The sequence below is a fragment of the Bufo gargarizans genome, chromosome 2 (genome assembly GCF_014858855.1).
Source record: "Bufo gargarizans isolate SCDJY-AF-19 chromosome 2, ASM1485885v1, whole genome shotgun sequence".
In the NCBI taxonomy this organism is placed as follows: domain Eukaryota; kingdom Metazoa; phylum Chordata; class Amphibia; order Anura; family Bufonidae; genus Bufo; species Bufo gargarizans.
In genome coordinates, this window is record NC_058081.1 from 108,462,914 (window position 1) to 108,480,751 (window position 17,838).

General features: G+C 41.8%; 1 protein-coding gene across 1 annotated transcript in view; it reads left to right on the forward strand.

Annotated features, from left to right (window-relative positions):
* IGDCC3 (immunoglobulin superfamily DCC subclass member 3) overlaps nucleotides 1–17,838 on the forward strand; it is a 141,900-nt gene that overhangs the window by 102,208 nt on the left and 21,854 nt on the right. Inside the window, exons 4-7 of the mRNA XM_044277023.1 lie at nucleotides 522–652; nucleotides 737–874; nucleotides 3,617–3,775; nucleotides 16,479–16,644. Of these exons, the coding sequence (XP_044132958.1) occupies nucleotides 522–652; nucleotides 737–874; nucleotides 3,617–3,775; nucleotides 16,479–16,644 (594 nt within the window). The remainder of the gene's footprint in view (nucleotides 1–521; nucleotides 653–736; nucleotides 875–3,616; nucleotides 3,776–16,478; nucleotides 16,645–17,838) is intronic.

The following is a 17,838-nucleotide window of genomic DNA, read 5'->3' on the forward strand; positions in this document are numbered from 1 at the left end:
ATATGCAACAAAGGTACAGTTTTTAACTTCTGGGTGGCACATATAACGCTATTGGATCTATCTAATATGCTCAAATGTGGTGACAGACTCCCTTTAAGAAAAGCAGAATCCACATATGCCCATGATACTACAGTGGAAGCCTGTAGTAACATTAACCTGTGAAAAAGGTGGACAACTTAGTCTGATGACTTTTGTATCAGAAGTTGCACCAGAACTGGAGTCAAATACCACTTTTGTGGGAGTTACATTGAATTATAGAAATTGTGAGATTCACATTTTGGTGTTATAATGTCCAGTTGTTCATAGACAAAGTACATCAAAAGTCAACACCCAGCTCGTTCTGTGTAAACTGTGAACTAGGGTATTGACCTCATGTTGGTCCTCATTGATGAAAATGCAACACATTCTGCCAAAATAGCATTATTTTCCTCAGTGGGTCTCATTTATAAAAAATGCTTGAAGCTAAATAATATATCTTCTTATACATAGTAAATATTGTATTCTCCCCTTATTCTACATAGATATACCTTGCTTCCCACCGGGGTGCTCCAGATAACGGCACTCCAGGCTGAGGATGCAGGCATGTTCCGCTGTGTGGCTTCCAATTTGGCAGGTGCTAAATACAGCCCCGAAGCTGTGCTAACAGTGACAGGTAAAGCCCTTGAACACACCTTGTCTTGGTGATACATACAATGTGACTGTGTGCTATTTGTGACTGTACCATTAATTACCGTAGGCCCTAACTACACTGGATACAAGGATCCAATGATCTTAGTTGGACCAGAGAACCTCACCAAGACTGTTCACCAGACAGCGATCCTCGAGTGCATGGCTACTGGAAATCCCCGACCTATTGTGTCCTGGAGTCGACTTGGTATGACTGAGTGAATAGAAAATCTGATGCAAAATTGGTACTGTAGTGGGTTTTAGGAAGCAAAATGTAAAGATCTAATATTGGATATCCTATTGAGCTTACACACAATGCCCAGTTATATATATATGTTTCTTCTATCTTAATAAGCCCCTAGAATTCTAATCACTGATCACAGGCTCATCAATGACACATGTCGGATGATCAGTTAATGTGATGAGTCTAATTTAGCTCTGTGTCCCCTTTACTGTTTTCTTGTATTGCGCAGTGCTGCAGTTCCCTGCACAGCAGAGGACCAGGAGTGCAGCTCTGCAGGGAACTGCAGCACTGCTCCATACAAGTGTGGTGCTGTGCAGGCAAAAGAGGACACAGTGCTAGACAAGAACCATGGTACCCCTATTCTCAGGATTGGTAAGGATGTCAGAGGTCAGACCTCTACCAATCATAAAGTGATGAAGTTTTATCCCCCAAAATTCTGCTGTTTCTGTGCCACACATGTCAATGTTTATTCATTTACTAAACAATGTATATCAAACCTGATATCTCCTGGGGCAGCAGTCTCAATCTCTGTCTTCGTCTGAGTCCCCCAGAGTGTAATAATTACATCAGCATGTTCCCTGGGCTCTCCCCCTTCTTACCGTTCTATTAGATATAGTCTTCATCTCTGGGTCACCAGGGAACTGGTGTCTTGTATTGTAAACAGGAGTCTTTAAAGAGGACCTGTCATGTCGCCTGACACGTGTTTTAGTATTTACTTGCATTCCCCATGTAATACCAATTCTGCAGCATCTCTTCTTATGACTCTTTGTTGTGCCATTCCTCTATTATTCCTGCTAGAAGTTCTGAATGAATTGCCTGCAGTCTAAACTGAGTGCTACCAGTTGTCCCTAAATAGTCTGACACTGGCAGCATTGATTAAATAGTGTCAGACTGTGTATGGAAACATCCCCAACTGGTAACACCCATCTGGACCTTCATTGCAAACTGCTGGCAATTTATTTCTAACTTCTAGCAGGAATAACAGAGGAATGGCACTGTCAAGGACGTTCCCACGACAGATGGCAGGAGATCGGTGAGACTGGCAACATGTGGTTTGATCTGACATGTTTTCCGTTTGGATCAAATGATGTCTGTGTTGTTTCTGGTGCTTAGATTACCACACCTTATTTCCCCAGGTGTGGCTATTATGGTTGTTTAACCTTCTCTATTTATTGTTGTTTCTCCCACTGTGCTATGCGGTTTATAGCTTCAGTTTGAGTTGGGGATAGCTGGTGAGTGGCTCTCGGCTGAGTTCCTGGTGCTGTCATAGCCACTTGAAGTTAAAGTGTAACTGTCATGTTTTCATCAAAAAAATAAATTTTAGCATATGTTACTGCTTAAGCAGCATTATGCATAAAGCAATCTTTATTTTCTTCACATACCACTGTTTTCCTTGATTTTTTCCCTTAGTTACGGCTGTTTAAACATTTACAATATGAGGACCCTCTAAAGATGGCTCCTCTGCCAGTTCTCTGAGGCCAAAACTGCTTCCCCTCACTTCCCATACACACTTGCTGTAGCCAGCAGCTCCCTGCCAGCCAATCAGATTGGATTACTGAGAGACACACCTCCTCACTCTGAAGCCTAATGCAGGCATGCAGTGTAAAGGTCCGCCTCTCTGTCTTCTGTTTACATTAAGTTGGGAGACAGACAAGCCGCCGTAACGGTCTTTTAAGGGAGCAGTGGAAAGGGACAGAGGACATTAATGAAAGCTGTTATTATAAGGTAATTACAGATTTTTTGACAATCATTGACAGACTAACTCAGGTATACATGCCTAGCTCTAATAAACTAGCAAAAAAATAAATAAAAAAATATATATATATATATATATATATATATATGACAGTTACCCTTTAAGTGTTTTCTTTCCCTTTTGTATTTTGTTTGGGTTCTGTGTGCTGCATTTCCCTGTCATTTGTATTAAGGCCTGAGGAAGACTCCTGTTCCTCCTTCCTTTTGGAGGAACAAATTGTCTCAGTCCTGACATTAGTACCAGGGTCCTATAGGATGAGTTAGGACAGTAGGTTACGGTGTATAAACTCACCTACCTCTGGGGTCGGTTCATATTGGTAGTTAGTCAGGACTTTGATTAGCGTTTTACTAGGAAGTGCCCATCTTCTTTCCCTAGTTTCCAGGCCTATGTTTGATGTGGTGTTTCCCTCCCACACCCGAACGTGACAGGCACAACACAAAGATATATGAATTGTTATTACATAGAGAATGCAAGTAGTTACTAAACAGACATGTCAGGGGAGGTGACAAGTCTTATTCCTATGCTCTCAGACATTTTTTTCATATGATCTTCTATATGTATTTTTTATTTTATTTTTTTTAAACGTATTCGCAGAAAAACTGTCTTCTTCTGGCCATACTGGGACTTGAAGTTGGGGTTATCAGATATAGCGAGACACCAAACTGTAAATAGCTATGTTATTCTTTCACAGATGCAGTTCTTGTTCTGACAGATCCAGTAATATGATTTACAGACTGTTTCACTGTATTCAGTAAAAACTGAAATTGTATTGATTGATATACGTAAGCTTCCACATATAGAACTCACTTTATTGCATTACTAGAGTATGTGAAATGTGTCAGTCTGCCTTCACTAAGGGGCGTTTAGGGGGACAACACTGCCCCCTATTGCCATTGCATGGAAATTGAACTGTAAAAAGGTTACATTTGATGTACTTGGATGTCTTGCAGATGGCCGTCCTATTGGTGTGGAAGGAATTCAGGTTTTAGGGACAGGAAATTTGATGATATCAGACCTAACTGTGCATCACTCCGGAGTCTATGTATGTGCTGCCAACAAACCAGGAACCAGGGTGCGGCGGACAGCACAGGGAAGGCTTGTTGTGCAGGGTAAGTGCCTGATCTACTATACAAACCTACACATAACTGGTTATTTGACATGTCCTTTACATAGGTAGCCAAACCACAATGGAAGCAATGTGCAGACAGACTGAAAGAAGTTCCTGGACCCAGTCCAAAATCTGTAAGCGGGCACCGCACACATTACATGTGCCAGTTATTATGCCAGTCTTTTTGTTTGGCAAAGGGGTCTTTGGACTCTCTCAGAAGCCAAGGCCTGGATGTGATGACTACCGCGTCCTGATTAAAGGGGTATGGCTAAAAGAAAACTCGATATGCTTATGCCAAACTGATTATTGACTTGACCACGCTGATGCAAAGTGGTATATATAATTTATTTATAGAGAGAGAGAGAGTTAAAGGGGTTGTCACTTCAGCAAATAGCAAAGTTAGTACAAGGCACTTACTGATGTATTGTGATCATCAATATTGCCTCCTTTGTTGGCTTGATTACTTTTTCCATCAAATTATACAGTGCTTGTTTCCATGGTTACGACCACCCTGCAATCCATCAGAAGTGGCCGTGCTTGGACACTATAGGGAAAAGAATAAGCCCCTGTGTGCTCCCACAGTCTTGGCCACCAGAGAGGATGGCACTTTTGTCCTATAGTGTGCAAGCACTACCACCACTAATGGATTGCAGGGTGGTCATAACCATGGAAACAAGAAGTGTATAATGTGATTAAAAAATGAATCAAATCAGCAAAGGAAGAAAGAAGATCACTGTATAGTGAGGGAATCCCCCAGTGGGAGTATGCAGCTTAGGAGTCCCTGCTCTGACTCCATATATAGCTATGTCCATATATGGAGTCAGTGCTTGGGAACATCCAGTGTATTTAAATCTAATTTAGCCTCTATTTCTGAAAAGTTGCTGCTGGGATTTGAACTCACAACCTTCTACATTAGATCCAAGAACCTTAACCACTATGCTATTCAGCGACATGTTAACCTGCATTGAAATATGAAATAATACTTCTGCTGTATGGGAATACTTACTACATGACAAACTACTATGAGGTTTTTCTGACACAGTTTATCATTCAGCTTTATAGCAGAGTGGTTAAAGTCCTTGTATCTAATGTAGAATGTTGTGAGTTCAAATCCCGGCAGAAACTTTTCAGAAATAGAGGCTAAATTAGATTTAAATACACTGTCTCGAGCATTGCGCCCACAAGGTATTCGGCTGAACACTGAGATGTGTCTGGTGTTCGGCCGAGCATGCTCGCTCAACACTAATAATAACACTAAATTCAATGCATTAATACTTACACCAAATGTGGTATCCTATAGAGTAGGGATGCTCAACCTGCGGCCCTCAAGCTGTTGCAAAACTACAACTCCCAGCATACCCAGACAGCCTACAGCTATCATCCCACAGCAGGGCATTGTGGGAGTTGTAGTTTTACAACAGCTGGAGGGCCGCAGGTTGAGCATGCCTGCTATAGAGCAATATATTTTGCTTTAGGTTGGTCTTAGCTCACATTGGACTACCAATTTTTATGTATAGATATGCATTATAGGTAACAGTTTAGTCACAAGCTAGACCAAACTGATCAATTCTAATATCTCCAATAAACTCCAAGTCCAAAACGCAGCTTTCGATTGCTTTAGATAGTTCTACATTTCCCCAGAGTTAAAATAACCCTGCAGTTACCCCGGTTCTCTCCTTTAGTCACAGCTAAAGCCTGAGCTGGCTACCATAATGGAGCGGCACTATCAGGGGAAATACTAGAAATGCTTAACTGGATGACAGGATGCAATATGATATCTGGAAAGCGTTAACATGAGCCATTCAGTGGTTTTTATAGGAAATACCACTTTTGACCACAGATATTGGGTTATATTTACTAATCACTTTAAACACTACCTATTGGTTGGCTTACTTTGTGGCAAAATGTTGGCACAATTATGGCACCTTTGAAGTCATGCTCATTTACCGCTAAGCTATTGTCGTTGCCAAATGAGGCGCAAGAAGTGTCTAATGTACATAATAAATGTGAAGCTAAACATGTATGCCGCTCTTTTTGGCACAAACGCTACTATTCTGGGGCATTTAGCTTAGAAATTCTTCCCCATTGTGCCTGTTACGTGTAAATGCGATCACCAATATAGTTGAAAAAAAGAAGGAATCAATAAATGAGTGAAATGTAGTTTAAGGTATTTTTCGGGGGGGATCGGGGATCTCTATCTTTGTATTGGCCACACGATGTGGAATAGTTTTGCATTGCCTGTCTGCATGAGCCCCAATAGTAAGCTCTGCAAACCTGCTTCATCCTGAATTTGTGGGCACGTTATTACAAAATATCCCCTAGACGGTATCACAATGGGTTACAAATGACAAGATGTTTTTATGTTTTTCTACACGAAATATCCCAGAGAATCTTAAGTGACCCAAGTAAGATAAAGAGCTAATTCTGCCTTGCCTTTGTCTTGGTAGGAGGGGAGGTCGAACATGGTAGACTGATTACATTTGTATGTTTCACTGCTCTTTTCTCTTCCATTAAATTAACAGTGCTGCTCAAGTGATGTACGCAACAGATTGAAGGCCAGACGGGATTGCATCAGCAGTGGCTGTGTTAATATATTGACCCTATTAAGTTTTTCTATGGAAGTCTCCGAATTTTCCCAGCAGCACTATTCCTTGTAGAAAGAAAGGAACAGGGCATGGACAAAAGGGAGTAATCTGTGCATTCAGTCCCTGTACCCTCCCACTTCCCTACTCAGCATCTTTCTGCCATGTATCCATTTAGCAAATAAAAAATTCCGATTTGAAATTTTCCAATGAAGGGCGCTGCACGTTGATATGCTGAGTGCGCTAGTATTGTCCTCTTAATAATGGTTACTCTAAGGCACGGTAACCGCAAACTTCTTTATGCTTCCTTCCATCTTGTGCCTGCTGCTTTTATTGTTTGCTCTTAGACTGACAAAGCCCTGCATTGCTGTGCAGCACACCCTCAGTGCCATCAATCTTATTCCCCCGCGCTAGCTTGTGCTTTCACGCTATTGTTATGGGGAGCTATCACCATTAAAATTGGTGAAGGTTAAAGAGCTGCTAGGATCCGTCACACACACACGGATGTAAATGTTTCTGCATGTTCCCAGAGCTGGAGGTATGAGAAGGAAAGTAGTAACCATGGGACAGACGTTTTCCTGGACTTCTTTTGAGCAGTCCTTATGAAGGATACTACAGTCAGCCTCTCGTTGCTGAAACAGCTGCTTACAGGGAACAATAGGCTGCATTCAACTGCAAAGCTAATGGAGATAAGAGAAATGTTAGGTTTAATGAGGCACTAGGAACAGATAAAGACCAATTCCATCACAATTGCACTCTAAGAGCTCATTTACATATTGCAATTTTCTTACGCCACCAAGATAACTGGAATTGGTACGACCATAAGACAGATGTTTATTTAGAGGCTCAGCTAGGTTTTTGCTCACCCAAGGCAAGGATTCAGTTCATGCCCTATGCAGAAAAACCTGTCGGCGCCCTAAATTCAGCAAGGTACATGCCCCTAGTAACCCACCAGCTAAGCCCCTAGTACTACTATCATATGTACTTTGAACAATATCATTGGCTTAAGGCCTATGGGCCCTGGTGCAAGAGTTTAGCTTGAACCCCCCTTCCCTCAGTGCTATGTGGCCAGGGAAGCACATAGCCTTCGTGCTGCCTGAGGCAAAAGTGAACACCGCACCTCCTTCCCCATGCCAAGTTCTTGACCTAACCCCTTTCTGACAGCCAGAGATGTAACTTGACCAGCATGCACTTTCTATAATACTGGTATCTTCTTATGTGGTAAACCTATATATAGCCCAAACAAGGTTTAAGGCTCACCCCTAATCAAAGCATATATAACCAACCAAAAGGAGTGAGACAAGTCTAATGCAAATAAAACTAGTAATACTAGAATAGTCCAAAAGTCACATCATTTATTAGAAAATCACAAGAGGACACATGATCAGCACTGGTCACACACAGACAATTGACACAGGTTACAATACATATTAAAAACCAAGGGGACCGATGGTGAACTGCCGGTACATATATATAAATAAAGTGCATGTGCATAAACATTTCCGATTGGTCATCGATTAAAGGATATGTAGTATCCAAAAACTATGGCTCATAAACTACCATAAGTTACCTACATGCATTATATATACTGACCACTCAATTCTAATATACCGTGCAGCAACACCACCGGTCCACTCCCCAACGCACGTTTCGTGTACAGCTTTTTCAAGGGGTACCCCTTGAAAAAGCTGTACAAGAAACGTGCGTTGGGGATTGGACCGGTGGTGTTGCTGCACGGTATATTAGAATTGAGTGGTCAGTATTTTTCTTCTTATGTGCTGGTTATAACTCTATTTATCCTACTGCTTCAGCTATGACAAATGTGGCGTGTATTATCATGTTCACCTTGTGGCAAATGCTGATATATAATGTAACTTATGGTAGTTTATGAGCCATAGTTTGTGGATACTGCATATCCTTTAATTTATGACCAATCGGAAATGTTTATGCACATGCAATTTATTTATATATATGTACCGGCAGTTCACCATCGGTCCCCTTGGTTTTTAATATGTGTTGTAACCTGTGTCAATTGTCTTTGTGTGACCAGTGCTGATCATGTGTCCTCTTGTGATTTTCTAATAAATGATGTGACTTTTGGACTATTCTAGTATTACTAGTTTTATTTGCATTAGACTTGTTTCACTCGGTTGGTTATATATCTTCTTATGTGGCACAAGGGTCTTTGGGCCTCCTCAGGCTCTTAGGCCTGGTGGCGACAGCTACCTCTGCCCCCCTTATAGCTACGCCCCTGATTGGCATATAGTAACACACTATAGCAGGACACCCAATTACATGTTACAATTCAACATCATCATATAGACGATCAGTTCTCACCTGTTGAAACAGGCAGAAACAGACCATGGACCAACAGAATACTTTATTACCTATGTAATAAAAGAACATGACAGTACAGCAGGTTAAGCAATAGTGGTAGCACTACCACAGAACCAAGTGCACCGGAAGACCAGAGGCAAAACCCAGGAGGGTGAAGACCCCATGAGCACCATTCTTCACAGAGCCTCTGGTGGTGGGGATGAACTGGGCCGAGGGCTCACTGGTCGCACCTCCAGAAAGGTCCCTGCTTGGCTGCTACCTACAGAGAACCACAGACAATAGGACTGGAACCCAACCAAACAGAGGACATGGAACAGACAACAAGACGAACGGGAACCAGCACAAGCAGATACCTGGACCCCAAGCGAAATGGAAGCATAGTGGTCTCAGGCAGAGCTACACACAGACTAGAGACCCTCCCTCTGGAAATCCCAGGAGCCCTCTACCAAAGGCAGGACGTACATGGCATAGGAACAGAAGGACTGCATGACAGACATGGAACAGACTAGATCAGAAGCCGTTAGCACTGTCAGGCTGGACATAGGACAGGATCAGAAGCAGTAGGCACTGGCAGGAAATCAGACGCAGTTAGAGCACTGCTAGGCTGGACATGGAACAGAGTGGATCCAGACAGAGAACAGGAACAGAAGATCTGACAAGGCATGGACAAGGATAACAACATGAACATCATCACAGGACAGGTACAGAAGAATAGACAAAGCAACAACAACAATGCATTACCAGGCAACACCACAGACAAGGGCAGATGGCAAAACCCCCTGGGGGCATCAGCAATGGGCTACGCCCAGCAAGGCCCAAGACAGACTGACCCCCTGGGTGAGCAGCAAGGTGCCACACCCAGCAAGGCCCAAGACAGACTGAACATAAGCCCCACAGATCACAGACAGAAATAGCTGAGATAACAAGGGCACCTGATAAGTCACACCCAGGAACAGATCAGGGAATGTTAACCCCACCAGAACCAGGAGTACCAGAAGTACAGAACACACAATCACAAGTGTCAGTTCGCACTGCTGCAGCCAGCATGCCCGAACGACAACCAGCATGCACAGGGTAACTGTAGCCAGTACGAGGTTACAGGCAACCAGCCTACACAACAACGAGTAACAGAACAGCACTGCGATAAAAACAGACATCCATGCTCAGGTCATGTTCACACATAAAACCGCAGCCAGCATACAGCCCCAAACAACCAGCATACACAGGTGTCAGCCTGCAGCCAATATGCGAGCGAGCCTGCAGCCACAGTGACAAGAACTGCAATAAGATGCAGACACGGGGAGTACACATATTCACAGGCAACAGTTCACGCAAGACACCGCAGCCAGCAGGCAGCCCCAAGCAACCAGCATACACAGGAGTCAGCCTGCAGCCAGTACGCGAGAGGGCATGCAGGCAGCCTACACAGCCACAACTGTCACAGTGAACGGCACCGTGACACTAAGGCAGTGTTCCCCAACCAGTGTGCCTCCAGCTGTTGCAAAACTACAACTCCCAGCATGCCCAGACAGCATTTGGCAGTGCGGGCATGCTGGGAGTTGTAGTTTTGTAACAGCTGGAGGCACACTGGTTGGGAAACACTGCACTAAGGTGAACCTAGTATACACTAAGCTCCCCCTAGTGGTGGCTGCAGGCAGTCAGAGTTTTATCATTCAGCTCTTTGTTCAGTTGATTTGGAGCTAGGTATCAGAAAAACCAAGTGTGAGTCACTCTAAAGATGAAGAAATTAATCAGCACAGAATGTTAAACCTAAAACCAGGTTGCCAAAAGAAGCAGCATTTATTTTAAACCTACAGGAATACAAGGTATTATTATTGTCATGTGGTTTTATTCACTGCCACCCCTACACACCCCACATTTCATCTCCTGGTGGTCTTTGCACACAATGGTGAGATGATGATGTGTAATAATAACAAACTACTAGCATATTGGTCACTGAAATGCTGTATCTGTGGAAAACTTGCAATTTTCACCTTGCACGGTCCACTGCACATTAATTTCTTCAACATGTTTATGGTTTGCTGGGCAGAGTTTCTAAAATGGGTTCACTTCTAAGGGGTTCCAGCTATTATTTAACTGCAAAGTCCCTACTGTTGTCAGCACAAGATACATAAATCACCACATTGGGCCTCAAATGCGCATGGTGATGTTTTATTCCAGCGCCCAGTTCTATGTACATGCAAAAGATTAGGGCCACATGTAGGGTGTTTATAAAACCAGGAAGCATGGCATAATAATAAGCTTGGTTTTCACACTGGCACATGCTGGACACAACATATTGGGCACTGAAATTGTATATCTGTGTAAAAATTGCAATTTTCACTTTGCATCATCTGCTATGAATTCATTTTGGCAAAACATCGGCAGGGCCCAAATATCCATTGCACCCCTTGGTGAGGGATGTAGTTTCCAAAACGGGGCCACTTTTTGTAGTATTCTTTTTTGTTTAACCTCAGAGCCTCTACAGTTGTCAGCAATTGCTGTATAAAATCACCACTCTAGGCCTTAAATTCCCAAAAAACAGTTTATGATTACATATGGGGTGTTGCCATATTCAGGAGAACATTGTAACAAATTGTGATGTCCCTTTTCTCCTGTTACCCCTTGTGAAAATAAAAAATCTGGGGCTAAAGCAAAATTTTGTGGAAAAAATATAATTTTTAATTTTCACAGCCAAGTGTTTCTTAATTCTATAAACGCCTAAAAGGTCATAGTACTCACTACATCATTTAAAAATAGCCTTGAGGGGTATATTTTCCAAAATAGGGTCACTTTTGCGGGGGGGGGGGTTTCACTGTGGAGGTACCTCAGGGTGTCTTCAAAAGCCATATGGTGTCTGAAAACCATTCCAGCAAATTTTGCTCTCCAAAAACCATACGGTGCTCCTTCCCTTGATCCCTGCCCACACAGCAGTTTACGATCACATGTAGCCGTATTCAGGAGAAAGTACATAACAAATTGTTGGGTGATTTTTCTCTTTTTCTCCCTTTGTGAAAATGAAAAAGCTAATTCATTTTTGGGGTAAAAAGTGTAATGTTTCATTTTCACAACCAAGTGTTCTTAAAGGGAACCTGTCATCAACTTTATGCTGCCCATACTAATGGCAGCATAAAGTAGAGACAGGTGAGCTGATTTCAGCAGTCTGTCATTTAAAAGTTAAAAGTAAGTGGTTGCCGAGAACCAACATCACAATCATTGCAGACTGGGCCTGGAAAAGAGTCCCGGCCACCTGAGAAGAGTCCTGGTTATTCATGACTTCCTGCTCTCCTGCCCACCTGCTGATGGCTGACAGTCTTCTACCTAGTTTTCTCAGCAGATGGGTGAGAGAGCAGGAGAATATGAATAACCAGGACTCTTCTGAAGTAGATTTGACTCTTTTCAAGTCCTAGGCTGCAATGATTATGATGCTGGTTCTTAGCAACCATTTACTTTTAGCTCATGAGTGACACACCGCTGACATCAGCATTTATGTCACTAATTTATGCTGCCTTCAGTGAGGTCAGCATAAAGTCGATGACAGGTTCCCTTTAATTATGTGAAATGCCTGTGGGGTCAAAACACTCACTACACACTTCAATAAATTCCTTGATGGGTGTAGTCTCAAAAATGGGTTCACTTTTTGAGGGTTTACACTGTAGGGGTACCTCAGGGTCTCTTCAAATGCAACATGGCATTTGAAAACCATTCCAGCAAAACCTGCCCTCCAAAAGACATATGGAGCTCTTTCCCTTCTGAGCCCTGCGGTGTGCTCATAGAGCGGTTTATGACCACATATGGGGTGTTTTTGTAAACTGCAGAATCGGGCAATACTATTGAGGTTTCTTTTGGCGTTAAGCCTTTTCCTTCAATTCCTTTAATCCCTCTGGAACACCTGAAACGTTAACACAGTTTGTAAAATCAGTTAATTTTAAGCATTAAATGAATCTGAATAATTTGAAGGGTGTATTTTCTAAAATTGGGTGATTTATAGGTGGTTTGTATTATGTTAGCCCCACAAAGTGACTTTCATAACTGAATTGGTCCTTAAAACTTAAAAGCTGGTTTTGGACATTTTCTTTAAAATTTGGAAAATTGCTTTTAAATTTCTAAGCCTTTTAACATCCTAAAGACATATGAAATTTACAAAATGATGCCAACAGAAAGTAGACATATTATGAATGTTAACCCCTTTAGCCACTGTGACACACCTGTAAGTCACAGCGGCTGAGGGCTTGTATACAGAAGGCTGCTGCGGTGAGCCCGCTCCATACGTGGCGGGTGCCGGCTGTATAATACATCAGGCACCTGGCCGCAATGACCAGGATTGCCGATGAAGCCAAAACTAGTCATTTAACACCTTAGATGCCACATTCAACAGTGATTGTGGCGTCTATGAGGTTAGGCAAAGGAATGTGGCTCCCTCTGTCTTCTGATGTGAGCACCCTCAGTGAAATCACAGGGCTCCGATCAGTTACCATGACAGCCTAGGCACTGCTGAAACTTTCGAAGTCTGTCATGGTAAGCTTTCTGCTAAACTGTGCACAAGGCGCAGCTCAGCAGGGAACACATCAGAATGACATTCACCCTAATAAATCTCTATTAAATTGAATAGGACAAGCGATCAAAAGATCCCAGGTTCTAGCCCCCTAAGGAGGGGAAATGTATTGTTAAAAATATGAAATGTTTAAATCACCCCCCTTTTCCAATTTTACATATAAAAATATCTAAACAATAAAAAATAGACATAACAGGCATTGTCGCATTCGAAAATGTCTCAACTATCAAAATATAAAAATATTTGTCCAGTGCAGTGTACACAGATAATAAAATAATCTGATTTCCTATTTTTTGGTCACCTTATTCCCCCAAAAAATTGAATAACAGTGATCAAAAAGTTATATGCAGACTATAAATGGTACCAATAAAAACTACAGTTTGTCCCGAAAAACACAACACTTATACAGCTCTGTGGATGGAAATGATGATGCAAAGAAAATTTAGATTTTTTCAAAATGTAGGCAAAACGATTTGAGAATTTGATGCCGCATAGGCGAACATCTCAATGATATTCAGAAGAAATCTGACACCCCCCTAATGGACGTTTAGATTACAAACAGTATGTCCAAAAGCACTTAATGATCATATTTCATATACATGTTTCATCAATTAGGTCCTTTTTCTTACACTTCTTCCCCTGCTCTTCCACTACCCCTATTATGAATCTGCTATTTTTATGATATCATTCTATTGATAAGAGGTAGACCTAATGGGACCCTCTGATTAGGATAGGGGATAGGATATGCTGTACATGCTGTATACCCATACTGGTAACATCGGATATGGGACTGCGGGTATGTTACGTGCTGTATATTAGCGGGTGCTATATGTGGTGTACATATACCCTTACGGCTGATAGCCCAATCGCATAGATGTTGGCATACAGATTTGAATACCTTGTTAAATCCCAGAGATGTGTGTATTTTGTCTACCAGCTAACAATAGGTTTCACTTTAATTTATATCACATGGGCAAAATGTTCATCAGCTTAGTATCCTTTTGTGTTGTTCCTTAATGTTCCCCTTTGTGGTGCCACAGTGGCATTTATATGAATCACCGCCTTCATATCCCCCCTTACTGTTTAGAACAGGGATGCTCAACCTTCGGCCCTCCAGCTGTTGTAAAAATACAACTCCCACCATGCCCTTCTGTAGGCTGATAGCTGTAGGCTGTCCGGGAATGATGGGAGTTGTAGTTTTGCAACAGCTGGAGGGCCGCAGGTTGAGCATGCCTGGTCTAGAACATCACAGAAGACAATTGACATATCGAGCACGGCCGGCAGTGAGGGGGAGGGATTCTGTAGGTGTGCGCCGCCTTCTCCTTGCTTGATTGGCCAGTGCGCCGTTCGTGCTCCACCTAGGAGCGGGGTTTTCCCCATTAAAACTCAGCTGTTCCGGTGGCCGCTTCATGGCCACACTAGCACCGGAGATGCTGCCACATACTTTCAATGTGGCAGAAATATATAGCTCTGTAGTTAGCGCTCCACGATATTAGATAGCTCTTGATGACTCACCCCTAAATGAAGAAACGCGTCGAGCTTGATGCTAATGGGTGAATCGATGTATTAGCTAGCTGAGCTATGTCTATTCAGGATAGAATCAGAATGGTGATTTTGATGGTGGCATCGGTTTTTAACAAAGGAGGACTGATGTTACCATGTGATTAATACAGACTGAGGGTTAGATATATGACAACTAACCAGCAACAAACAAAGGGTGTTGAAGGGTGTGCACCCTATTGGAGATATATACCCCAGTTTTCACCACTCCAGATAAGTAACTGGCTTCACAAGTGCACTTCAGCAGATAGGTACATTTACACGCACCAATAGTTGTGGTGCACAGATGTTCTGTGTTTGCCACTTTATTTACACAGCAAAGATTGGTGAAATATATGCCATTGTGTCTGCTGGTTTACTGCACCAGCACAGCGTCTTCATGTGATACACAAGGTTCATACCATACCCACTGTGTATTTTTATTTATTCATTTTCCACCATCTGCTTCTGTTGGCAATTACTGAGGGAATCCCTACCGCCAAGAATTATATTTTTATTAAGATTGAGAGGACTCAATAAAGCATTGTTATTTTATTTTATTTTAGTGCTTCACCTCACAATGATTCGTTTAAGGCCTCATGCACACGACCAAATGTATTTTGCGGTCCGCAAAAAACGTATCCGCAAAAAAAAAACTAATGACGTTTGTGTGCATTCCGTATAATGCGGAATGGAACAGCTGGTCCCTGATAGAACAGCACTATCCTTGTTCGTAATGCGGACAATAATAGGACATGTTCTATTTTTTTGCAGAATAGAAATACGGACATACAGAAACGGAATGCACACAGAGTAACTTCCGTTTTTTTTGCGGACCCTTTGAAATGAATGGTTCCGTATACAGTCTGCAAAAAAAACGGAATAGATATGGAAAAAATATACGTTCATGTGCATGAGGCCTAATACAGAGACGCATACCTCATTATCCTACAGACCGTGAATTGTTTTAGTTTTTTTCAATTTAACCTGACAAATAATTTTTTTCCTGTTTTCCAATACAAGACACAGTAAATTAAATGGTGCATTAAAGAATACAACTTATTCCGCAAAAAATAAGCTCTCAAATGGCTATATCAATGGAAAATTGAAAAAGTTTCACTTAAAAACAGAAAAGTTCAAATTTAGAAAATACATTTTTTTTCTAAAATTCTGTAATACTTACATCTGTTTTTTATAAATAAAGGTATAACATATCGTCCCAAATTTACCACTAACATGATGTACAGTGTATCACGAGAAAACATTCTCAAAATAGGTTGTATAAATAAAAGCATTTCAAAGTTTTTACTATATAAAGTGACACGTCAGATTTGCAAAAAATAGACTCTGTCAGGAAGGTGAAAAATGACGAGGTTAAGTATTTCACGAAAGCTACGGTAAACTGCTGTGTATGGGAGTAGAGGTTTCCAATACTAAGCAGCAGAATTGTGAATGCAGCTCTGGACTATAATACAGGATCAGTACCTGGAAAAATGGTGGTGAAAGATGGACATACACTCAACGCAAATGTAACCATTCAGTTCAGCTCTAAAAAAACTTTTTAAGGAAATCATTGAAGATAATTTTTTATCCTTTTGTGTAATAAAAAACCTAACTTGTCCATATTGAGGTTTTCTTCTAAAATTATATTTTGCCTAGCATCACTCATTATGCCCTATTGTCATTTGCAGCCCCTGCTGAATTTGTCCAACATCCTCAGTCCATTTCCCGTCCAGTTGGCACTACAGCAATTTTTACATGCCTAGCCCAAGGGGAGCCACCACCACAAATCACATGGCTGAAGAATGGGCAGAAGTTGGAGCCCAGGGACCACATTAAGTTAAAAAATAATAACAGGTAAGAAGAAGAATCTAAGAAAATGCATATGGCAGCAGGGGCACACTCTGGAGGCACTCAATAAATGATTATAAATGTTATAAAAGTTAAAGGAGGGAATTAAAGCAATTGCATTGTAATCTATGTGGGGTCTGCCAGCTGGTACAAAATATAAAAAAATATGTTTGTTTCTAGAAACAATTCAGCGCTTGTTTATCGGTTGTATCTGGTATTGCCGCTTCACCAATTTCAATTAAATGGGGCCAAGCTGCAATATGAGACACAGAATATGGACAACAGTGGCACTGTTGCTGGAAAAAAAATATACTAGACAGGATAGAACACTAAAAACCATCATTACTATACTTTGCATATGTTGTGTACCACAAGGGTACATTCACACGGCTATTAAAAACTGACACTGTTTTTTTGGTTTTCAATGGCAATTTTTCAACTATTTGTGCATCCATTTTTTGTCCATCTGTCCATTTTGAATCCCTTTTTCATGGCCGTTAAAAATGGATGAAGTTCATTTGCTTTTTTAAAATAAAATCCCAACCCTTGCAGTATACATAGTGGTCCCCCATAGTAGTCCCCATCAGGGTGCCATGCGTAGGCTTCTGGCTAGCAGTGCTCCAGGTGACGTCACCGGCAATAATGGGCTGTAGTGTTGAGCGAGCATGCTCGGCCGAATGCCAGTTCGGCTCAAGCATCGCGATGCTCTACCGAATAGCTTGTGTGCTCAAGCGCGATATTCGAGTCAGTGTATTTAAATCCAATTTAGCCTCTATTTCTGAAAAGTTTCTGCTGGGATTTGAACTCACAACCTTCTACATTAGAGGCAACGACTTTTGGACTTCTGCTGTATAGGAATACTTACTACATGACAAACTACTATGAAGTTTTTCTGATGTAGTTTATCATTCAGCTTTATAGTTGAGTTGTTAAAGTCCTTGCCTCTAACGTAGAAGGTTGTGAGTTCAAATCCCGGAAGAAACTTTTCAGAAATAGAGGCTAAATTAGATTTAAATACACTGAGTGTCCCCAAGCACTGACTCCATATATGGACATAGCTATATATGGAGTCAGAGCAGGGACTCCCAAGCCGGGATTAACATTGGGGGGTTCCCTCACTGTACAGCGATCTTCTGCATAGACCTCAGTGGGACTCGGCACCCTCCCCTCTTCAGAGCAGGGGGTGTCTGGTTTAATACT